General features: G+C 36.6%; 1 protein-coding gene across 7 annotated transcripts in view; it reads left to right on the top strand.

Moving 5' to 3' along the window:
• Nucleotides 1-26,167, top strand: part of PCCA (propionyl-CoA carboxylase subunit alpha) — a 418,320-nt gene that overhangs the window by 178,449 nt on the left and 213,704 nt on the right. For all 7 annotated transcript variants that reach the window (XM_040487139.1, XM_040487136.1, XM_040487140.1 and 4 more), the window contains 3 exons: nucleotides 18,547-18,690; nucleotides 20,057-20,131; nucleotides 24,404-24,472. In XM_040487139.1, coding sequence (XP_040343073.1) covers nucleotides 18,547-18,690; nucleotides 20,057-20,131; nucleotides 24,404-24,472 — 288 coding nt within the window. The remainder of the gene's footprint in view (nucleotides 1-18,546; nucleotides 18,691-20,056; nucleotides 20,132-24,403; nucleotides 24,473-26,167) is intronic.

Here is a 26,167-nt window from a genome sequence, read left to right as displayed (position 1 = left end):
AGAATTTCACCAGTTTCCTGTTGGCAGTTTTTCCAGGATTTTGCTATCACAAATATTGCGATTATGAATGATCCCGTACATCATCATTTTGCACATGTGGAGGTAGAATTGCTGGGGAAATGTGAACTTTAGTAATTTAGTTAAGTATTATTGGTGTCTTTTATAGGAGAGCTTATTTCTTTATTCCCTGACCAAAAGGATCTTTGACTTTCTGCCTTTGTCTAATAGTGAAAAATAGCATCTCATTTTCATTTTCCTTCTTATGAGTGAGGTTGAATTTTTCTTCATAGACTGATTCACATTCCCTTTTCTTTGAATTGACTATTAGATCCTTAGCCTTTTGTTATTGTAGGTGTCCTTTATTTTTTTAGGCAATAGGCATTTGTGATATTTTTTTTTTAACGTTTTATTTTATCTTTTTTGAGACACAGAGAGACAGAGCATGAACGGGGGAAGGTCAGAGAGAGGGAGACACAGAATCTGAAACAGGCTCCAGGCTCTGAGCTGTCAGCACAGAGCCTGACGCGGGGCTCGAACTCACGGACTGCGAGATCATGACCTGAGCCGAGGTTGGCCGCTCAACCGACTGAGCCACCCAGGCGCCCCGGCATTTGTGATATTAAGAGGAAGCAATGCTCTGTGAATATTTTTCACCTTTATATAGAGTGAGGGCTTGCCTTTTTTTTTTTTTTAAGTTTACTTATTTATTTTGTTAGAGAGGCATAGAGAGGGGGAGAGAGAGAATCCCAAGTAGGCTCCTCACTGTCAGCACAGAGCCGAATGCGGGTCTCAAACCCACAAACTGTGAGATCGTGACCTGAGCCAAAACCTAGTCAGACGCTCAACCGACTGAGCCACCCAGGAGCTCCCCTAGAGTGAGGGCTTTCTAGTCAAAGAAAGACCGTTCGTGCCTAGATTGAAGGATAGTGACTTTAAGACAGAACTGGAGAGAGTCTTATTTTTCCTCAGAGCCATTTGAATTTCCCCTTCCCTCAGAAAGATAGGTGTACATTAGAGCCAGGTTGGCTCACTCTCCTCAGGGTCAAGGAAGGGCATATATGGCAGCAACTCTTACATAAGCCCTGAGTTTAATAGTTTTGGGGTTCCTCTCCTGTGCTTCTTACTCTTCTGCATGTGTAGGGAAATAAGGCCTTTATCACATTGCCTTATATGGAATTGAGATGTGGAGAATAGTGCTAACATGTTCTATGAGTAAATAATTGGTTTCTTCTCCCATCTACAAACCATTTGTTTCTTGGCAAGATTACCAAATAAATGTGGATTAAAACAAAACAAAACAGGTGTGATTTGTTATTTTTCCTTCTTCACCTCTTGCCTCTTTGACTTGGTATATTGTTTTTTCTTCCTATGTAGATATTTTTTGTTTTAAGTCTTACACTTGCATTTTAAATCTCTTATTTTTGGTGTTACAGCATACTTAGGCTTTTCCTACTCATTCATAAATTAAATATTTTTCTTACATGTTTTCTTTTAGTGCTTACTTCATCTTTCCTGGTGAAGATTTCACTTCATCTGGAATTTGATTTTATCTATTTAAAAAATGGCTACCTGATTGTCACAACCATCTTTGAATAATTTTTCTTTAATGTAGTAATTGGAAGTCACCTTAATTTTATCATGAATTCTCGTATGTGTGTAGATCTGTTTTCTTTTTTAACCTTTCTGTTTAATCATGTGCTAGTATCACACGGTTTGGGATGTTATATCTCTGTGTTATAACACAATATCCAGCAGGACTGTTCCTTTCTCATTACTCTTATTTTTTTATATGATGTTTTAGAATTCACTTATTTCGTTTATATTTAACCAAAGAAAAAGATTAAAATGATGAAATTGCTGAACTATTAGATAAATGTTTCTAATTTTCCAGAGATATTAAGTCCTTAAAAGATGTTCTTAATAAGAAAAATGGTTATTAAAACCATTTATGTTTTTGTCATCATATTTCTTCATACTTTAATTTGAAAGAATATATTGTTTCCCTTTTACAAAAATGAATGGAAATTGGCATATTTATATTTAATTCTGCTGTCTTTTCCCCCTAACTCTTCATTTTTGCTATTTTTATTATTAGTTTTATATTACTGTAACATTTCTGTAGCAGAACTCTCCTAGTGTCTTCCCTTTTTGTATTTTAACTTGTTTTTATGGTCACCAGCAGCATCTTTCCATAGCCTCATGATTAATCAGTTCTTCATTTTGATTCATCTTATGGTTATATGTTCTTCTTTTTCTTTCTTTTAAAAGAACTTATTTTTGAGAGGTATCCATGGTGTATTTTCTGAGTTCTTAGATGGGTGGTAAGGTTGTCTTTATAACTGAAACATTTCCTTTCACCTGGGTATAAAATTCTGGGGTTTGAGATAGCTGAATTAGCATGTTACTGGACTTTTGATCCAATAGCAACCCTTGAGTAACGACCAAAATTCACTAAGAAAACAGAAAGAAAGAAAGGAAGAAAGAAAGAGGAAAAGGAAATAGAGAAAAGAGAGATGAGAAATCACTTGGAAGAGAGAAGGCTCTTTAAACCGATCTGTGTGGGGAACTACAGCTGTAGGGAGGGAACAGCCAGTGCTGCTAGGGAAAGAAGAGCAGGAGGAAAGCTCTTGCTTGTCCTTTGCTTTTGTTTAGGGACAGTTATTGCCCCTCCCTCACAAGGGAGCCTCGTATTGATGGCTCTGACCAATTTGAATTAATTTAGCTGATTCTTTTAATATTTTTTAGATCTTTTTAATCACTACATGTACACAGGACTTTCTTGATTTTCCATTTTCTTCTGTCAGCATCTCACTTTGTCCACCCCCTCTGCACAAATGCACATTTCCCATCTTTCTAGTCTACCATGTCATGATTTGGGTTAGCTCAGTGTTTGGGATTTTATTATGACCACAGTGTGAACACTATTCACAGCAGTCCTGTTGTCACCTAAGATTACTTTCACTTTCCTGCACCAGTTTTTCTTTACTGTTAAAAATTGTCTTTGTTTGCTTGGTTTTCTGTGTGCCTATCACTTATTTATCCAAAAACTTGTCCCATGTTTAAGTACTTGCAAGCACATTGAGTTTTCTGTCAGTTTTACTTTTTGGTAGAAATAGTTGGTTCCTTTTGACTTACTGTAGTCTGGAGTGGTTGCCTTCTACATTTGCATTTAGACTTTTTAGCTGAGATTTCCCTACTTTGTCCTGAAGATTCCTTACACTTCCCTTTTTTGGATCTCTTTTCTCCTGGATTTTTGTCGTAAACATTCGTTTATTCCCTTTTTTCCTGGAACACGTCTTTAAAAGATAGCTTCCTAAGAACTAGTGCACAGGACCTAAATTATATGAGAATTTGCATGAGTGCAGATGACTCTGTATTAACTTATTGTGGGGAAAAAACCCAGTAGTTTTTATTGTGGTGTAATGTGCATATCATAACATTCATCCATTTTAAGTATACAAACTCAGTAGAGTGAATGTTTGTATCCCTCCAAAATTCGTATGTTAAAACATAACTCCCAAGGTGATGGTATTTGGAGGTGAGGCTTTTGGGAGATGATTAGGTTACGAGGGTGGAGGCCTCACTAATGGAATTTGTGACCTCGTAAAAGAGACCCTAGAGAGCAACCTTCTCCCTTCTGTCATGTGAGGACAGAGTGAGAAAGAAGACTCCCATGTATGAATTGGAAAGTGACTCTCATCAGACATTGCATTGGCTGGCACCTTGATCTTGGACTTCCCAACCTCAGAACTGTGAAAAATAAATTTCTGTTTTTTATAAGCCACCCAGTCCATGTTATTCTGTTACAGCGTCCCAAACGGACTAAGACAAGTCAATAAAATTTAAATAAATATACAGAGTTGTGCTCCTAACATCAGAATCATTCTATAGAACATTTCTATCACCCCATAAAGTTACCTGTGCACATTTGAAGCCATTTCTTTTCTTTTTTAAAAGATTTTATTTTTTTATTTTATTTTTTTATTTTTTTAAATTTTTTTTTTCAACGTTTATTTATTTTTGGGACAGAGAGAGACAGAGCATGAACGGGGGAGGGTCAGAGAGAGAGGGAGACACAGAATCGGAAACAGGCTCCAGGCTCTGAGCCATCAGCCCAGAGCCTGACGCGGGGCTCGAACTCACGGACCGCGAGATCGTGACCTGGCTGAAGTCAGACGCTTAACCGACCGCGCCACCCAGGCGCCCCAAGATTTTATTTTTTTAAAGTAATCTCCACACCCAATGTGGGGCTCAAATTCACAACCCCAAGATCAAGAGTTGGATACTGTAATGACTGAGCTAGCCAGGTGCCACTGTAGTCATTCCTTTTTACATCCCCACTCCCAGACAACTGTTAATTTACTTTGTTTCTGTAGTTTCCATATTTTATATTTCTGGACACTTTGTATACGTGAGATCAAACAATATATGGTCTTTTGTGTCTGACGTCTTAGCATGTTTTTGAGGTTTATTTATGGTGTAGTGTGTTTCAGTAGTCTGTTTTAATTGCTGAATAGTATTCCATTGTGTGGATATCCTATATTTTACTTCCCTACTTATAAGTTTGTGGATATTTTAATTGCGCCCATTTTTTGGCTATTGTGAATAATGCTGCTATGATGATTGAGGTATAAGAGTTTGGACAAATTATTTAATTACTCTTGGATAGATACATAGAGTGGAATTGTTTGTTGTGTGGTAAATTATCAAACTGTCCAGCTGTCTGGACAGCTGTAAAGTGGCTGCACCATTTTACATTTCCATGAATAATGTGTAAGAGTTTCAGTTTCTCTACATTTCCATATCCTTCTGAATAGGTACTTTTTAATTGTCTTTTTCATGATAGCCATTCTAGTGGATACAAAATGCTATCTCTTTGGGGTTTAATTTGCTTTTCCCTAATGCTTAGTGATATCAAATCTCTGGGTGCTTATTGGTCAGTCATGTTATCTCCTTTAGTTAAAGTGTCTAATCATATCCTTTGCCTAATTTTAAATTGGTTTATCTTATTATTACTGAGCTGTGGAATTATTATTTTTTTTTAAAGATTTTATTTAAGTTATCTCTACACCCAACGTGGGGCTCAAACTCACAACCTTGAGATCAAGAGTTGCACACTCCACTAACTGAGCCAGCCAGCTGCCCCTGTAAGAATTCTTTATACATTCTTGATACAGATATGCAATTTCTAGGTATTTTCTCCCAGTTTGTGGCTTGTCTTTCTATTTTCTTAATGGTGTCTTTTGAAACAAGTTTTTTACCCATTAAAGGCCAGTTTACTATTTTTTCCTCATTTATGGATTGTGCTTTTGGTATCGTACCTGAGCATTCTTTGTCTAACCTGAGGTCACAAAGACTTTCTCCTGTGTTTTTTTCTAGAATTTTGAGTATAGAATTCTGGATTGGAATTAACTTTCTGTTAGCGTCTTGAAGACCTTTTTCGGCTTTCTTTTAGTTTCGACTTTTGATATTGAGATGTATTCTGATTCTTGACCATTTGTTTAAAAATTTTTCTCCCTCTTGGGGCGCCTGGGTGGATTAGTCAGTTAAGTGTCTGACTTTAGCTCAGGCCATGATGTCACAGCTCGTGGGTTCGAGCCCCGCATCAGGCTCTGTGCTGACAACTCAGAGGCTGGAGCCTGCTTCGGATTCTGTGTTTCCCACTCTCTTTGCCCCTCCCCTGCTCACACTCTGTCTCTCCTTCAAAAATAAATATTTAAAAAATTAAAAAAAAAATTCTCCCTCTAGAAATTTGCAAGATCTTACCTTTGTCTCTAGTTGTGGCCAAAACTGTTAGTTGTCTACCAATTACTACTAATAAGGAAAAATAGCTTTTATCTTTTATTAACGTTGTGAATTCTTTTGATACTTTTGCTTTATATTCCTATAATAAATTTTAATTAGACATAATGATTTTCCTTTTGGTGTTTTAGTGGATTTTGTGAGCTAATTATAATGATTTTGAATTTTTACTTTTTTAAATACTGTCTTTACCAGACCTAATATTATATGTATTTTTTGAAACTGTGAGAATATTGTATAGGTAATAGGCATTATGTGTTCCTTAAATATTAAAACTCAGATGTGAATCCATTTGTATTGGTATCTTTCTCAGTGGTAGGTCTTTAAACAACTTTCTAATTCCTTTTGTGGTAGACTGTCCATACTTTATGAGGTAATATGATCTATTCATAATCAAGATTATGGAAGGTTAATGATTTATTCATGTTCTTCTAGATTTTTTAAAATACTTTTTAAGTGTATTTATTTATTTTGTGTGTGTGAGAGAGAGCATGAGCAGGGGAGAGGCAGAGAGAAAGGGAGACAATCTCTCAGCGCAGAGCCTGATGTGGAGCTCAAACTCATGAACCATGAGATCATGATCCGAGCTGAAGTTGGATGCTTAACCAACTGAGCCACTCAGGTGCCCGAGTTCTTTTTTTTTTTTTATTGGATCTATTTGATTTAGAAAGAGATACGTAGAATTTCTCATCATAATAAAAAAAAATAGGGATGCCTGGGTGGCTCAGTTGGTTAAATGTTTGGCTCAGGTCATGACCTTCACGGTTTATGGGATTGAGCCCTCTATTGGTTTCCATGCTGACAGCCTTGAGCCTGCTTGGGATTCTTGCTCTCCCTCTCTTTCTGCCCCTGCCTCACCTTCTCTCTCAAAAATAAGTAAGTAAATAAATAAAAATATATTTTATCTTTTAGAGAAGTTTTAGGTTTACAGAAAGATGAGTAGGAAGTACAAAGAGTTCCTATATACCCTTTTACCCATCCAACCTTAGTTCCCCCTATTATTAATGTTTTGTATTAGTGTGGTATATTTGTTACAATCGATGAACCAGTGTTGACACATTGTTATTAACCAGTAATTTACATTAGGGTTCATTCTTGGTGTTGTACATTCAGTGGGTTTTGACACATATTTGATGACATGTATCCACCATTACAGTGTCATGCAGAGTAGTTTCACTGCTCTAAAAATTCTTGCATTCAGGACCTTCTTGCATTTCTTTCCTTGGCTCTTTCCCTCTTTCTTATTTCTTTCCTTCCCCACCCGCCCCCATCCCTTCCTTCTTTTTCTTCCTCCATGTGTCAGTTTTTCTGTCTCTTTTATGCATGGTAATTGTCAAACATACAGAAGTCCTAAGAAGAGCAAGAGTGGTATGGTAAAGTCCCGTGAATCTGTAACCTAGCTTTGTGTTTACTTTGCTCATATTGTTTTATATAAGCCTTGCTTTTGTCCCTTTTAGTTGGAGTATTTTAACAAAAATCTCAGACATTATGTAATTTCATCTGTTACTACTTCAGTGTACATCTATATTCATTCTACAGCAAGTTGTCCTTGCATTTTAAGCAATGTTTACTTTGCATATTTATCTATATATCTATATCTATGTATGGTAGGTATATGTTTTTTTTACTTGCATTGTGTACCTTGTATCATTATATCATATCTTTGTCTTGTTTAAAGGGTTTAATTAAAAAAAAATTTTTTTTTAACATTTATTTTTGAGGGAGACAGTGTGAGAAGGGAAGGGGCAGAGAGACAGAGGGAGACACAGAATCTGAAGCAGGCTCCAGGCTCTGAGCTGTCAGCACAGAGCCCAACGTGGGGCTCGAACTCACGAGCCATGAGATTATGACCTGAGCCAAAGTTGGACACTTAACTGACTGAGCCAAACAGGTGCTCTTGTATTCTGTTATTTGATATTTATGTTGCTCTTCCAGGCTTCTAATTCAAGTTCTAATGGCTACATCTTTTCCTTAAAGTATTCAACTAAGTTGCATAGTTGGGAAATCGTGTTATTTTATCCCAGAAATTCCCCTTGAGCATGGGGGTATGTGTGCATGTGTTACTACCCTTGAAGTTTCTAAATGCCCCATTGCTTTTTTTTTTTTCCTCCTGTTCCTCAGCTGCTCTGTTTCACTAGGTGTCTATAGTCATTATTCTGAATGATTGGCCTGTCCCTGATGGGTAAGCTGCTTCCCGTGGCTTTACTGTAGTTGATTTGGGGTTCAGTACTGAGTTCTGTTTGTTGTAATATTCAAAGTGGCAGCAGTCCTTCGAGTGGTTGAAGACACAGCCTTATCTACTCCTGAGGTCAGGAAGAGCATATATCTCTTCGTGTTCTCTTTGTCTCCAGGAGAATCCAGCTAATATTCATTCACTACTCAGACTTGTTAGCCGAGTGATCAGGGACTCTCCTGGAGCCTTTAGCAACTGTGTTTTCTGGCAGCATAGATCTCTGCAGGCCAAGCTGTCTCCCTGACCTGTTCTTTCACATCTTTTCCTGGGGATCTCTGAAGCTGGCCTCCAGGTGTCCCCCAGCCCACGGGAGACCACAGCCACCTGCTCTTCATCACTGTTTGCAGTATCCTGAACTGCTCACTGACTCTGGGAGAAATAGAGACCATGGGATTTGGAGTGGAGCGGTGCTGGTTTGGCCATCTTCCAAAGCAGAAATATTTAACCAGGGTTACCTGGATGTCATTAAGCAGCTTTGGAGGAATCTGTGGACCCTCTGAAATTGGATACATGCTTTTCTAGAGAGAAATTTAGTGAGGTTCTAGACCCTAAAATGGTTCATAACAGCTATAGCTGACTAATGGGCAAGTCCTTTATTCATTGTTTTCATTAATTGCAAACATCCTCTATTCTGATCAGCGCAAGTAAATCCTAGCTCTACTCCTTCCTGGTTGTAGGACTATGAGGAAGTTCCTTAACTTTATTATGCTTCATTACCTGCATCTATAAAGGGACAGTAACTGTAGCATGTGCTCTATAGGATTGTGGGCATTAAATGAGTTAATGCATTTAAAATGCTCAGAAAAGTACCTGATTTAGACTAAACACTCCTTCTTCCTGAGAATTTCACCATGATATTCTGCATGCTATGTTTGTTAAATGTGGTTAACGTGTTTACTATTACTATTGTCATTATTAGGAAAGCTTGTCAGTAGTCATTTTTTTCAAATGGCAAACTGAGCCACAAATTAATAACTTTTTAAATTATTCTTTTGTCTGTTAACAGCAGAAACATTGTTGCAAATGAACAAATATACTTGCAATAAGCCACTTTGAAAGGTATCTTTTTATCATAAGGATATTTGTGCAAGAGACTAGGAGACTAGAAGAAGACTTGGAAATCTAAAAATGAAGCTGATGCGTAAAAGTGTTTGTTACATTCATATGTTATTTTTGCTTAGACCTTTTTGCTAGAAGATTAATGTTAGGACCCTGAATATACCTTTGCAAATTCGTGTGTGTGTATAATTGCTAATTTCCAAGTGTAGGTTGTTTATAGGTTTTAGTTCTTTGGGAAAACAGCCTTTATGTAGTCTACAAAGATTATAAGAACTGGAACACTGTCAAGTAGAAAGGAATAATATCTTACAGTAGTGAACGCCCAGGTGTGGTCAGCTGGCTGACCATTCCATATCCTTAAGAAAAGAGAGCTGGGGGCGCCTGGGTGGCTCAGTCGGTTAAGCGGTGGACTTCAGCTCAGGTCATGATCTCTCGGTCCGTGAGGGCTGTGAGTTCGAGCCCCGCGTCGGGCTCTTTGCTGACAGCTCAGAGCCTGGAGCCTGTTTCAGATTCTGTGTCTCCCTCTCTTTGACCCTCCCCTGTTCATGCTCTGTCTCTCTCTGTCTCAAAAATAAATGTTAAAAAAAAAAAATTAAAAAAAAAAAGAAAAGAGAGCTGAATTCTCCCACTTTTGTTAGATTTTAGTCAGTTCCTCATATGTGATTGCCACAGTGAAATCAGAATCTACTTTCACAATGGGATGGAAGAGAAAGTGAAGTGGAATTGATGAGATTCTACGGAGACGAGACACCCCCACCTCCCATCAGATAATTCTGCACCATGTGGTATCTTTATATTGCAGAAGGATTTTAGAAACTCTAAATTGATTTTTCCTCTTTGTTATTTCACTTATTTAAAAATTAAGAATTATTGCAATCCAAATTCTGATTTCTAAGAATTGACTGTAACTGACAAATACCATATTCTAAATTCAGAGCAGTTTTGGATTTTAAAAATATTCAGGATTGTCCATACTAAAAGAGTTTGGTCTTCTTTGAAGTTAGAGTGTTGATTGAAAGAATAATCGATGCAATTAGGATAAATTAATATGGAAAATGGATTTGTGACTAATTTGTAAAATTACATTTTTGTCAGGAGGGACATTTTAGATATGGGCAGAAGTTGACCTTTTTGATTATTTTTAAAGTCAGGCCAAGGTTCACAGACTGGCTTAGAGTAAGCCAGAACTGGAGTGTTCTGGAATATTTGAAGCCAGTCTCATATGAAACTAAGAATACAGTGTAGGCTATGCTATATTTTCCCTTTATATTTATTGAGTCTTATTAGAAAGTTGAAGGAAAGAAGTTTCTATTACTCAGATGTGAATAGGTCAGATACCTTCACTTAGGTTTTTGTTTGAAAGCATACTGTGGTGTCTACTATTGAAAGACTATTTTGGTGTCTTTGAGTTCTGGACTCTTACCTAGATTTTAATTTTTCAAATTTGTTCCTGTGTTAGTTTCCTAGAGCTGCTGTAACAACGTGCCACAGACAGGGTGGCCTAACCAGAAGAATTTTTTTTTTTAATGTATAATTTATTGTCAAATTGCTTTTGACAACACCATACAACACCCAGTGCTCATCCCAACGGGTGCCCTCCTCAATGCCCGTCACCCGCTTCCCCTCTCCCCCACCCCCATCAACCCTCAGTTTGTTCTCAGTATTTAAGAGTGTCTTATGGTTTGCCTCCTTCCCTCTCTGTAACTTTTTTTTCCCCCTTCCCCTACCCCCTGGTCTTCTGTTAAGTTTCTCAGGATCCACATATGAGTGAAAACATATGGTATCTGTCTTTCTCTGCCTGACTTATTTCACTTAGCATAACCAGCAGAAATTTATTTTCTCATAGTTCTGGCTAGAAGTCTAAAATGAAGATGTTCACAGTGTTGGTTTCTTCTGGTGGCCTCTCTCTGTGGCCTGCAGATGGCCGTCTTGTCTCTGTGTCTTCACATGGTCTGTCTTCTGTGCTGTGTGTTCGTGTCCTAATTTCTTCTTATTTTTTTCAAAAAAAGAACATTAAAAAAAATTTTTTTTAATGTTTATTGTTGAGAGACAGAGACAGAGCGCAAGCGTGGGAGGGGCAGAGAGCGAGGGAGACACAGAATCTGAAGCAGGCTCCAGGCTCTGAGCTGTCAGCACAGAGTCCGACGTGGGGCTTGAACCCACAGACAGCAAGATCATGACCTGAGCTGAAGTCGGACACTTAACCCACTGACTCACCCAGGCGCCCCCCTAATCTCTTCTTTTAAGGACATTAGTCATGTGGGATTAGGGCCCACCCTAATGACCTCATTTTAAGTTAATTGCCTCTTTGAAGACCCTGTCTCCAAATACAGTCATATTCTGAGGTACTAGGGGTTAGGGCTTAAACATATGAAATGGGGGAAGAGGGGGGACACAGTTCAGCCCGTAACATAAAGCCGTTATCCTTTCTTCATCTAGTTATTTGTGTTGGGAAGCTCGGGGAAGCTCTATAATAGAATCTCTTCAGTTTTTACTGACACACTTGAATATAGCCATTATTTTCAAGGTGAGTTTACAGGAATCCTATGTTGGGGCCCATTTCCCAATGTGCTTTTTATCTTTGAGTGCTGTGGATCAAAATCTAATAACTTTAGATCTTTATTTTGAAATCCTGTATTCTCAGAAGGTAGAGCATCAGAATTTTAATAGATGTATGCTAGGTTCTGTTCTGGACAAAGAAGCTCTCTGAACCAAAAGAGCACAACCAAAAATAATGGCATCTGTTACACTTTCAGGCTGGAATAACAACAAACCGAACAGGGATCTGTTATGCCAAATACCATTATGAAACTCAGTTTTACATAACAGGGCAATTTCCTCATAATTCAACAGGTAGTTACACCTAAACTACTCTGTTGAGTTAAATCAAACAGGTTCTGCTTACCAAAGAGAGCGTTCTGAAACCAAGTCTTGTAACATTTGTTGGGTTAGATTTGATGTATTTATTTATTTTTTCTTTTTCTTTTTTCTTTTTTTAATGTTTATATTAGAGAGAGAGAGAGACAGTCTGTGAGCAGGGGAGGGACAGAGAGAGCTGGAGACAGAGCCTGCACAGAGCCTGATGCAAGGCCAGAACCCATGAGCTGCAAGATCATGATCTGAGCCTGTCAGGTGCTTAACTGACTGAGCCACCCAGGTGCCCCAAGACTTGATGCATTTAATAAAGATGTTTCGTAAAATCACGTTAATTTTGCAAAATTACAAAAAACATTATTTGAATATTATTCTTTTTTTAATTACAATTTTATTTTTATTTTTTATTTGTTTTTTCCTGAGAGAGAGTGCATGATCAGGGGAAGGACAGAGAGAGAGAGAGAGGGAGGGAGGGAGGGAGGGAGGGAGAGAGAGAGAGAGAGACAGACAGACAGACAGACAGACAGGCTGAATCTGAAGCAGGCTCTAGGCTCTGAGCTGTCAGCACAGAGCCCGACACCAGACTCCAGCTCACAAGATTGTGAAATCATGGCCTGAGCTGAAGTCAGACACTTAACTGACTGAGTCACCCAGGCATCCCTGATTATTAGATACTCTTAATGTTCACTCACCAAATACCTCTTCTTTGTAATTCATATGCCTTCTATATAAAATGAGAGTGGAGTATTAAGGAACAGGTTCATGCATATGGTGGGATTTTGTAAATTTCAGTGTTATTACATGTTAGTTAGGTATGTTGGTTGGGTCATCTTTGGGGACACCTTCTGCCTTGACTAGGCAATTGGGCCACCATTTACCAGTTGACAATTACAACCAAATACTTCTTCATTTAAGGAATTTTGAATACTTTTCATAACCCTCCTTCTCTCTCATGGCCAAGTTAACACATACTTCTTTGTTCTGACTTCTCTATACTTTCTGTGACTTTTTTCTCTTTTGAACTTCCCTCAGTGTTAATTTTCATTTGAGGTTAACTTAAGTGTATAATTAGAATTGCCTGTATTTTGCTCTTCTTGAGGAAAACTTGCCTGTTACTTCATTACCTATTCTTTAAATCTTAGGAATTGTTAGGCAAATAACACAAAATATTTAAAAGTTTAAGTCAGAGAAAACCTATTGAACAAATTATCTACTATTGATTATTTAACATGGTGGATTTTGATTAAAGAGAAAATGTTGACTAAGGCAGATATCTTTATTATTATTTTAATGTTTATTTATTTGAGAGAGAACACAAGCAGGGGAGGGGCAGAGAGAGAGAGAGAGAGAGAGAGAGAGAGAGAGAGAGAGAATGAATGAATGAATGAATGAATGAATCCCAAGCAGGCTCTGCACTGCCAGCACAGAGCCCGATGTGGAGCTTGAACCCACAAACTGTGAGATCATGACCTGAGCTGAGATCAAGAGTTGGATGCTTAACAAACTGAGCCACCCAAGATATCTTTATGTTTGATTGAAGATAAAATGTTGATCAAGTCAGATATCTTTATTTTAATAATATTTTATTATATAAAACAAACTTTAGTGATGTTGCTTTAATTTGTATTAATTTTATGTGAAATTCTTTCAGATGTACAGAAAAATTGCAAAATGTCACAAAGATGTTCTGAACACCTTTCACTAACATTTACATTTGCTTTATGTCTCTCTCTGTATGTCTTCTTTGCCTGGAACATTTAAGGGTAAATTGCAGGCCTGGTATCCCTTTACTTCTAAATATGTCTGTATTTCCTAAAAACAAGAAGAAGATTTTCTTTCTTTCTTTCTTTCTTTCTTTCTTTCTTTCTTTCTTTCTTTCTTTCTTTCTTTCTTTTTCTTTCTTTCTTTTCTTCTTTCTTTCGTTCTTTCTTACTTTCTTTTCTTCTTTCTTTCTTTCTTTCTTTCTTTCTTTCTTTCTTTCTTTCTTTCCCTCCTCCTCCTCCTCCTCCTCCTCCTCCTCCTCCTCCTCCTCCTCCTCCTTTTTGAGTGATGGGGTGGGGGAAGGGGCAGAGGGAGGGAAGGAGAGAGAGAGAAAGAGGAGAAAGAGAATCTTAAACAGGCTCCATGCTCAGCTCAGAGCTCAATGCTGCACTTGATCCCATGACCCTGGGATCATGACCTGAGCCAAAGTCAAGAGTCAGATACCATCCAGGCACCCCAAGAAAATTATTTTACATTACCACAGTGCCATTATAAAAATCGGGATATTAACATTTACATATTATTTATCATCTAATCTACGGATCATATTCAGATTTTACTGGTTGTTCCACTAAAGTCTTTCAGGGTAAAAGAAACCCATTTTCTGGACCCTACATTACATTTACTTGTCATACCTCTTTTTCTCCATCTAGAACAGTTTGTTATTTTTTTTTTTCCAACTATGATCTTTACATTTTTTCATAAGCACAGGCTCTTCATTTTATAGAACATCCCTCATGTTGCATCTGTCTGCTTTCTGATGATTATATTGAGGCTCTGTATCTTGTCAAGTATACAGAAGATGTACTGTCCTCCTCTGACCACCACGTAGGAGACCTGCGAGGTCTGTTTATCCCGTTACTGCTGAGGTTGACTTGGTTAACTGATGTCTCTTACATTTCTTTACTGTAGAGTTACTACTTTTCCCTTCGTCATCAGTAAGGTATTTTATTGGGAGTTACTTCAGTACTGGAAATGTTTCATGATACTTTCACTCACTAGTTTTAGATACTTCACTGTTTGTATTTAATGAGAAATGAGGTTAAAGATTGCGATGGCAGACCCAATGCTGTAAAGACTTGTTTTTCTAAGTTCCTTAGTGTTGAAGTTTGATGCATTAAGAACTCAGAGGTGAAGCAAAATCAGATTTACCTCACTGTTGGATTTGATAAGCTCAGTTATTTATTTTTTTGGGGGAAATACATTTAAAGGAACAAATACATTTGAAAACAGAGTGGCAAGAGGTCTATACACAAACACGGATATTAGTGACAGCTTGCTGGTGATCAAGAAGACAAAACTAAATGAAAATAGCAAATGGATTTATAAAAAGCTGGATGTTTGCAATCATCTGGTGTAGGCATATAGAACTATATAGACTCACTCTAGCACGATTGTGTGTTCCATAGTATGACATTTCATGATTGTAGCTGTTTGCACCTATTTGAACAAAACATTCATGGAGAGATAGAGGCATTGCCAGTACAAACTGATTTATCAGCTACTAACAGACCCTGCAGAGTGCACATTCTCTCTGTAATCCCAATCACAAATTTGTCTTCAAGGATTCAGAAATTCTGACTTGTTTTGGGCTTTTTTTTTTTTTTTTTTTTTTTTTTACTAATGTGTAATTTTTTTGTGGTGGGGGAAGTTTAGGTCTTTTGTTGACTAAACCATGAGATTTATATACTAGAATGTCAGTGTATTAATCTTCAAATGCAGAATCATACTATTTAGTGTATCCTTATTCATATAGTTCTTGGAACTAGCACCCTTTCTACTGGGTAGAAAAATTATGTGTGAAGCCAGGTTCTCGAAAATTTTTTTGTCACAATAAGGGAATTCATTTTTGTATTTTGAATATTTAAGGCATGGTTTCTAAAAGTGTGTTCCATGGACTTCTCAACCCATAGGATATCGTCCAAAAGCAGGTGTGTGGGTGAATAAGTGCTGTATAATACCCTCCTCTTGAGAATCCCAAAGCATATTGACAGATTAATGAGTCTGAAGAGTCTTAAAAAAAAAAAAAAAAAAAAAAGAAGAAGAACATATTTAACTTAGGTGAAATCACTGTTTTCTGAATAGAAGTGACATAGAAACCTTGTGGGTTTTTTCCCCCCTTCCACATAATAGTCCTCTGAATATATGTTTATCGGCATTAAACTTATGTAGATTTTTCTTCTGGTGGGACAAGACAAAACTGTTGGCCTACCAGACACCAGTCTTTGAGTCTCTCTTTGAATAACCTTTCGTTCCAGTTAGCTGCCTTCACTTTCCATTGATCCTCGCTCCCTGCCCTTTTTCCCCCCCTTTTAAAACACATTTTTAAAACTTCTATTGAATTATATTTTGGCCTGGGAACTGTTTTGTCTCTTTGTATATCTCTGTTCTGATCTCTTAAGTATGGAGTTTGACTTGCAGAGGGGAACCTGTTTCCAAGTTCTCAGAAATGGGGCTATACATGGTTATTTAAGCAATGTTATGCCTACAAGATTCCTGGTGATACTAAGGCAGGCTCTAACGGAAATGTTTCACACATCCAGTTGAATAACTTCAGAGTTATATTCAAATGTATTTAGAAATATTTCTTTAACAATACTTGAACCTAAGTGGGTACGTTTTTTAAGTTCTGCACGTAATGATTTTGCCTTTAGCAGCTAGTTGTTATTCTAGTTACCTACTTAATTATTTTATTTTGATATGATTGTAGCTCACTAATTGAGATTGAAAAATGTGTTGTTTCTGTTCTATAATTCTAAGTTAGTGTCAAGTGGGTCCATTTTTGGATTTCGTTTAATACGGGTCTTACATACTTTTCTCTTAGACAGTTACAGAAAATCTTCTAAGGTAAACAGAGCCTTATAATGAATTTGGGTCTTTAAACTTTAATAATACTGTGTTTTATAGAAGACAACAGCACCTAATTATGCAGCTGTTTATGTTTACTACATTTTTTTTAAGTTTTTTTTTTTTTAAGTAATCTCTACACCCAATGTGGGGCTTGAACTCACGACCCTGAGATTAGGAGTCACATGCTCCCCTGACTGAGCCAGCCAAGCTCCCCAGTTTACTACATGTTTTTATATGCATTTTTATATGAGGAGAATAGGAACGTCATACCATCTCTGGAGTGACCTGAATGCCAGTGCTGCCTCTACCATTTGCTGTAGATGTGTCTCTGGATTTGCTGCTCACTTATTCATTCAATATATATTGATTTGCCTAGTATATTTTCTGGGCACTAGCCAGAGGAGGAAATTAGGTCATTCACTTTTAAAATTGTTTTCTCACCTATGGAGGTGTATGAATAGTATTGACATAAAGCCCTTGGCACATAGTAGGCTCACTTTGAATAGAGTGATAAGATGCCTTCCCATTCAGATTTGTTTCTAGCAGTGATAGAGGGGCTTTACACTGTTCCTTTCTTGTTATATTTATCATATAGAATCTTGTTTCTCAAAAAACCATAATTTGCTTTGAAAAATTTAATTTTTGAACTATCTAATAAGATCTTTATTTAGTGTCACGTTCATTTTGCAAAGGGTAGATGCTTATTTTAGTGATGATTTGTCATTAAAATTATGTCAAAATGTCTTAAAATGTTGTTGAAACTGTAAACAAACTCATAACACACACAGAGCTAATTATGGATGCCATCTGTTTATTTTTACAAAGCTTTTTTCTTTTTCTTTTTTTTTTTTTAAGACCATGGCATTGTCTGCTTATGATAAGCTTCGAGATTATTATAATGACTAAGTCCTGTCCTTCAATTAGTGTAGTTGAAGATGGGAAGACAATTCGTTTGTTCATTGACCTTTTCCCGTGTCAGAGTTTATGAAATTGGACATGTCATGATAAAGAAACTATTAAGAGGTGCATTTGGAACATGCTTTAGTTTTTATGAGAAAAGAAATTGGTATTTAAAGTAACAGATGTGGCTAAAGTTTTAAATTTTTAAAACTTCTTCAAGGTTTTTGATGAGAGACCTATCATTTGCTCCTTATCAGTGCCGTAAGTGGCTTTTTTGTAGCTTTGTTTAATTTAGGAACTTGCGAGCAATCAAGCAAATTCATAATGATGTGTATCCCTGTTAGCATCCCTCTATGTCAGTGCATGTTTTTGTACATGTGTATCCCATGTGTGAGTGTGGAAGGCCAGGGATCCCCATGACAGGATCATCCAAAGTAGTTATCGGCAATTTGCTGAGAAAGCAGAGTGATTTCACTGGCTCAGTTTTGCTATTGTGCATGCTAAGCACTCCCCATGTAAGTCTGAAGGGAAAACAACCTGCAGGATCCATCTGCTCCTTTCTGCTACACTGCATTGATGTAAGAGTACGCTAATCTGGTTGCTTGTCAGGACAGGTTAGTGAAAGCATGAGAGTGAGTGAGACCAGGCTAGCTTAGTGCTTTGGAAAATCATAAGCTGCCTCTGTGGATGCCATGCTAAGTGTAGCAGAATAGTTGATTACCAGCCATACCGAGGATTGCAGCTAAATATGTAATTTTCAGATAAGAATTAGTTTCAGAATTGAAAGTGGGAAGCATTGCTGGACGACATCTAATTAAAAACTGAGACAAGTGATACAGATAGTTTACAAATACTTTTTAGGCATTGGGGTTTTTTTCTTTTTTTAAATCATGCTTTGTATTAGATTGTGCTTGTTTAATTTTATTCTCTCGGTTTTTTAGTTAAAAATGATTAAATGTTATGTATAATTAACCCCATTTTGTCCAGGAACTGCTGAAATTGTTCTTGCCTATTCTGTTTATTCCCCTTTTCCTACACCTATTGACTGGCAGATATTGGCCTTGCAGGTGGAGCATCCTGTCACAGAATGCATTACTGGCCTGGACCTAGTCCAAGAAATGATCCGTGTTGCCAAGGGTTACCCTCTCAGGCACAAACAAGCTGATATTCCCATCAACGGCTGGGCAGTTGAATGTCGGGTGTATGCTGAGGTAAAATGAATGATGTTCACAGAAAGCATGGTGGTTGTGTCCCGAGACATGGGACCAGGGAAAACTAAACAGCAAGAGCAAGTTAGGGCTTCATAACCCATGTGATGTGTTTGCTTATGTAATAGAGAATCAAACCAGGCAAAAGAGGGGGCAGTTTTGACGCAATGCAAAATAGTTTTAAAAGACTGAGTTTGTTTAAGTTCTGTGTATTTCTGTGCACGGGCAAGATAGCCACCAGTCAGTTTAAGGGGCAACAAAGCATTCGTTAAATATTCTTGCTTTTGTTAAATATTCAGTATGTTTGCATGGACCAGGGTTTTTATTTTGTTTGTTTTCAGATCACATTTGAAATGAACAGAATCATTTATTTCTCTGTTGTTGTTTGTCTTTTGCTTTTTGTTTTTAAGAGCCTACCCTGCATACACATTAGTTGTTAATATTAACTTAATTTTTTTTTGCAAGTTTATTTTCTGATAAACCTTATGATTACATGAAAGTAGTGATTGAAATTTAAATTGCAAAGCTTTCATTCATAATTTTAATTATGGAATTTACTCCTAAGCTTTCAGTCCAAAACTTTTGTATTATCTTATAACTATATTAATCAGATAATAAAGCAATCAACATCTGAAAATGCTTTTTTCAATGAGTGAAACAATTCAAGGAAGCATTTAATACTATCTTTTGCTTTTAGAATTCAAAGTCCTTTAAAAAAAATAAATTAATGGTACCTGTGTTTAAGAATACTTGAAGTTGTTTTGAAATGTTTTTCAAGGATCTTGAGAATATACTTGCCCGGGTTATTATTCTTGCTTTTTATCATATTTTAAATGGTATTGTTATGACACTGAACTCATTTAATTTTTATTCTGATGATCTAAGATATTTACAAGTGGGGCACATATCTAATAATAGCACATGCAAAGTTTTTTTTCAGGTCTTTACTTGAAGAACCAAAATTCTCCAATTTTGCCGTATGTGAACTGTTTTGAGAGCAAGAAAACCAGTTATCTTTAGTGCACTACAGTTGCTGTTCTGAACTTGGGGATGTTTTGATGTAACGCCTAGGTTATTTTATTTTTGCCCAAGGCATTTGAAGACAATTTATAAAATGTTGGAATTTTACCAATTTCAATAAAGTATGACTAACGTCAGGCTCAATTCTGCTTACATTTCAGTTTAATTTTTAAATACTTCTCTAAGTAATCTAGAGTGAGTATAAGACCGTGATCTTAGGAAATCATGATTTGGTAAATACTGTGTGTTGAAAATAGATCTATAAATGCTTCTTCATTGTATAAATATTTAACCTTACTTTGCTGATTTATATTTCAAAGACTGTGCTTCCTTTCCTTTGAACTTTCAGGACCCCTACAAGTCTTTTGGTTTACCGTCCGTTGGGAGATTGTCTCAGTACCAAGAACCAATACATCTACCTGGTGTAAGTCATTAAGCTGCAATGCCAAGTGAGGGGTTAAAATCTTGATTTATGTCATACTTTTATGTTAAAGCATGTCAACACCAAAGGGTGTAAATAGAAGGACAAGTGAAATTTGTGGATAAATCACAGTTTTTTGTTATTTTTTAAAAAAAATATTTTGTACTTGGTGATGTGTAAGGAAGTCAGAATTCCCTTCACAGGGAAGTCTAGAGACATCTGACTTCTGAATAAATGATAGTTTACAATGTTCCCAATTCTTTTGAAAATGGTAATGAAAAAGATCACAGGATCCTAAGAATGGGAAATGACTTTTCTGTATTACTTTAATATTTTCAATAAATCTAACCTAGCTTCCCTGTATAGTCAGATGTCACGAAATTCAGCCTCTTAATTGAAATGGATTAAGGAAAACAAAGTGTGCCTCATTCTGTTAAGTGTCACGTACTTTAAGAAGTACATATTTCTACCAGTTAAAGAAAAGTGATCACTGTCCACTTAATTCATAGTTCTTCTATATTTAATAAGTGTTCTTTAAATAGTTTTTGTTGCATATAAAGAACAAGGGCATACCCTTTTTCTTAATCAAGGTAATGTGTGTGTGTGTGTGTATGTGTGTGTGTGTGTGTATATACACACACATACACACATACACACACACACACACACCATTATGTTAACTAGTGGATGACAAGGCGGTACCATCTGTGAATATGATTATTCAGTCTGATTACTGACATGAAGATGGTGAAAGATTACAGGAAGGATTCTAAATTCGAAGATGTTATTGGATATATGATTTATTTCACTTTTTAAATTGTTTTTGCCCATATGCGTTCTGAAGAGACTTGACCCTTTCTAGGCTGGGAGACTCCATGCTGTGTTCAAAGCCTGAAGGCAGAAAAAAAATTGTAAAGATTTAACAGGCATTATGTGACGTTAAATAGCAGATGAGAAAACCAGTATCATAGGGACATATCTAAACATTTTTTTAATCAAACAAAAAAGTATTAAATAAGAATTCATAATGATTACTTTAGTTGTTAGAAGTTTTCACCATGTTGTAATAGCTAACAGGATGTCAAACATTTTGCCCTCGCAAGTTTTTGCAATTTGCAATTTTCAAACGTGAGACCTGTTGAAAGTACAAGTGATAATGGACAAACTATACCCCCTACAGTCTTTGTCCCACCAAATCTTTCTTCAATTAATGCTGCAGCAGGAGTTTTATGTAATAACATTTGCGGTTGTGAGCCATCCATAGAAAGAAAAAACAATTAAAATGCCTTAAATGTTCTGCTTACTGCTGTTATTTGCTTGTGTGAATGTTGCATGTCAGCTAAATGGACCAAGGAATAGATAAAGTGATTGGGTGCGGGAGAGTGCACACCAAGCTTTGTCTATCATTATTGCTGGGAGCAATCAAATTGATGTCAGCAGGACAGTAGATGCGTTGACAGCTGTAATTATGTATCTCCATGGTGATCACTTTTGGCCTGTCATGGAGGCCCACGAGTCCCCTCCCTTGGAAGCATTTAATCAGATTGGGCTGTCACTTGTCAGGTAGACATGGCGGGCTGGGAGTTGGACTGAGGGGGAGAGGTGAATGGAGCATGAAGGGTGGGAGACGGCTGGTAGTTTCACACGGTCCACCGTTGATACAGAAGAAAGACATTTAAATTACGCTAGATGTTTTCTGAGCAATGGCTTGAGACCCTCAATACACAGGTGCCTGGGTGTTGGTGTTTCCTCCTTGCCTCTTTAACTAGATCAGTTGGTTTTAATTTAGGAAACTTTGGTTATTACCCTTTTTTTTTTTTTTTTGGTCACAGGAATACATACTTGAACGTTAACTTACAGTTTGTAGTTTTCACTTGCTTTTTTAAGCCTACAGTTTACTCATTCTGGCTTTGATGAAGATTTTTTGTGTGTGTCTTTGATCACCACATTTTATAAATTTGGTAGTTTCTGTAATTTTGTTCTCAGAAATTTGGTTATAATTCCATTTGACTTATTCTTAAAGCTTTGTGTGCAAAAGCTAAGATATATATATGTTTTTGTGTGTAGCCTTTGTTTTCATCGGGGAATAGCAACTTAATTTGACTTTGAATTCATTGTTAGAAATAAAAAAAGCTGATGATTATTTGAAAACTCTACATAAGCAGGAAATTATAAGTCAGAGTCTTCATGCTTTGTTACAGTTTTAAATTGGAAATGTTGATTTGCTAATGAGACATGTGTTTGATTAGAGATGTGTGTTGATTATGTATAATACCTCTTGATTTTACCCTATGTATTTTTTTTTTACCCTATGTATTTTTAAATTAAAATGACATACCTTCTGTGATCATAATTTTAGTAAATGAAATAGTTATATCTAAGAGCCCTAGGTAACTTAACTTTCAGGATGGTGTTTTTCAAAGTGACTAAAATTTTAAATTATGAACCAGAGAAGAGTGTAACAAATAATCTTTATTGTCTATGTTATTTTACCAGTGGGTTGAACATTAAAGTTCTGCGCTAGGTTTGTAGCAGTTTACATAGCAAATAGGAGGATATATTTAAAGCCAAAGATCTTAGAATTTTTACCAATCTCAATTGGAAACACAGCTTTAGCAAGCATGCTCTGGTTTTAAATAATACATGGTGATAAAATGAGCTCTTTAACTTTTTGCTACTAAAATTAAGAAAATGCAAGTTCAGAAGGCTCTTTTCTGCTGTGTAAGTTGGATGCCAGCTGCCATTTGGGGGCTCTGTAAATGTGGGGAGAGGGTAGTTATGATTTTATTGCTTTCACAGCTGCCCCATTAATTCTTTTCTAGTTTTTAATCAACACTGTGTATTTCATAGCACTGAAGTATGTTTTCAGAAAATAGAAAGCCAGGATATTTTTAAGTGTGCTGAGTGACTGTCATTTAAAATTGAGATTTTCATATATGAATGTGAATGTAAATACAAATAACCATACTTTGGTGTTTGCAAATGCAGAGATAAAAGCACTCTGAGTTTGTTATAGTGCTACCTTCTAAAACCTTACGAAGAGAATAATAGTAGTGTGATTTTTTTAAAGATTGAAACTATGCTTTATCTTTTGATGTCACTGTATAATAAAGCCATCATCATACCCTCATGTGGATATCCTAGACAAGAGGTTCTACATGTGGTCCCTTGATAATTGCCTAAATTAAAATATTAAAGGCCTAACAGCCGCTGGGTTGACCTTTTTCTGCCTTGCTGCAGACAGATGAGCTGCTGTTTATTAGGAAGGCTTCTTCCCACAGGTGAAGAGCTATGTGAGCTTCCGCTCTTCTCTTCCCACCCCTTTACGATGTTGGGCATCAAAGTCCTGCTGTTCTGGCAGCTTCGATTAAATTCCTCTATCTTCAAGACCCCTAGGACATGCTTGACAGTCTTAAGTATTTTGATTAGCTTTTAAATACCTCAGATTCCAAAACTTAGGCACAATAATTTAATAAATATTTCGTCCTCAGCAACTGCTCATTTTAAAAGTTTTACATGGCTAACCTCTGTGCCTTACTGCTGGTATCAAACTGGGAGATGAAAACAAGAATCAGCGATGTACTAACTAACTTGTTGGCTGGTTAACAGCAATCAGGCTCTTCAAAAGAATATTTTGAACTTGGGCTATTTTTTTTCCCCCATGAAAATTGCAAAATCAGAACTCTAATTGGGGCTGTGTCCTTACAAAGCAAAGCTATGAGAAAAGCTGTGTAAACATTAAAGTCTCAGGGGACTAACAGTAACAGAGAAAAAATGTACAGTTGAGAGGGTAAGGCAAAAAAGGAAAGTGTTACAGACATGAAAGTCACAGGACCAGCGTTCTTGTAGAGCTGATGAGCAGAACTCCCGGGTCCTGCTGCATGGCTTGACTGGGGTCCTCCCTGAAGCTCTCAGAAGGGTACAGTGGGGAGTGTGCCTAGAAGGGGCATCATTCATGCCATGCTTCAGTTGGAAGACACCATCAAATAGCTACAAATGCATCCCAGGATAGTGATGTATAAAGTTTTATTGTTGTTATTTTTTGCAGTTTCTTCGTTCCTTTGTTTGGAGTGAGAACAAAAAAATGCGTTATACTACATGGTATAACAGATCAAGATAATTTGGTCTCTATATGGTTTAGATTGTTTTTCTGGTTTCCAGAAGTTGAAATATTACTTGAGATTAAATTATCCATCTGCTCCTTGGAAATTAAATTTGTTGTTAGAAAAATATCTGCACAATATGAAGTTACTTTCATTTCTTTCTTTCTCCCAGGTCCGGGTTGACAGCGGCATCCAACCAGGAAGTGACATTAGCATTTATTATGATCCAATGATTTCAAAAGTTAGTTCGATTTCCTAATGGCTTTGTACATTTTTCTCCTGAAAGACAGTGGAAGTATTAAAGTTAAAAAATCTTAAATTGATCCTTTCTCTGAATCATGTGCTGTGTAATTAAACAAGTAATTATGCATTGATGGAAAAGTGAAAGCAGAGCAGATTTTCTTTCTCTTGAGAAATTTCAACAGCATGTTACTTTGTAATACTCCCCAATCAAGTCAGTCATTTGCTTGTCCCCAATCAAATCAAATGATGATCCCTTCCCCCAACAATAATAAAGTTATCTAACCAGTGGCTCCAATGCAGCCGATACAGTGAGCCTGAATTAGGTTATTTGGTCATCCCTAGAAATTACCTGAGGTGGAAGTATGGATGGCTTGCCATGTCAAGGAGTTGAGCTGATAGGTCATGTTTTTTGGCATACTTTTTACCATTTCTTTTCCATTTTTATGAATCACTAATTACTTGTGGTGATTGCACATAATTAAGTTTTATGTTAGAGTACAAGCTGTCTTTTTGCCTACCTGTCTTTTGAAATTTGACTTCCCAGAATAAATTAACAATGCTGCTCAAATTTTTAGGTCTTTCAAAATCATTAGAATCTTAAGATCTCATAAAATGTGGGATTCTGACTGCAGTAGTTGAAACTGGGGATTTCATGGGGCGCCTGGGTGGCTCAGTTGGTCAAGCATCCAACTTCGGCTCAGGTCATGATCTCTTGGTTCGTTAGTTCAAGCCCTGCATTGGGCTCTCTGCTGTCAGCACAGAGCCCGTTTTGGATCCTCTGTCCCCTTTTCTCTCTGCCTCACCCCTGCTTGTGTTTGTTATCTGTCAAAAAATAAACGCTAAAAAAACCCCAAAACACACACAAAAAAAACAAAACCTGGGGATTTCATTTAGAAAATCCTGTTTTCCCTATCCCAAAGAACGATTTTATTATTACTTTTTTTTAACTAAAAACCCTTTGTCAGATGGTTTTCTCCCCCAAGTACTTTTTATGTATTTGTAGCAAACTGTTTTTTTATTTTTTTTCACTTAAGTTTTTATAGTAACATTATTAAAGTGAACTTTAGGTATTTCATTTGTTAGAGATGTGCTACTTAATTTAAAAATAAAAAAACAAAAAAATTATAGATTGATTTTGATATATGTGGTTCCATTTCTTGATGAATACATTTCTGTTCAGAAAAGTGGCCTGCAAATAAATTTTCAACCTGGCTTGATACTGAGGAGCTGATGAAATGTACCAAAGTAATTGTAAACTATAGACTGACTAATGTAATAGAAAAATATTTTATGAGTAGGTAAAGTCTTATTTTAACAAGCAAATTAGCAATAAAATATTATTTATTGCTTGTATTTAATTGCTAATTTGTTTAAGATTCTTATAAATAGGCACAAAATCCTATAGAACAGTAAGACCCTTCTGTTTTTGTAATACAAGAACAGTTTGCTTCTATGCTATGTTATGTGTAAAAGTTAGCTATGCAGGGTATCAGACTTGGAAACGACATTTTCGTAGGGAGAGAAAAATCTTGCCTTATCCTTCACTATTCCAGATGTTTATATTCTATCCCAAATGTTCACATTTTGATATCTTTCCTTTTAAACTTTTTATGGTTATTTTTATTACGTTGTTGTTTATCTCAAATAGCTCTTTTCTGTGATAGTGAATGTAGGAGAAAAGTCTGAAATATCT

Source organism: Herpailurus yagouaroundi, unplaced genomic scaffold (assembly GCF_014898765.1).
Source record: "Herpailurus yagouaroundi ecotype Mexico unplaced genomic scaffold, PumYag 164, whole genome shotgun sequence".
NCBI classification, from domain to species: Eukaryota; Metazoa; Chordata; class Mammalia; order Carnivora; family Felidae; genus Herpailurus; species Herpailurus yagouaroundi.
Note: the sequence above shows the minus strand (reverse complement) of the source record. Positions and strands in the feature narration are given on the sequence as shown.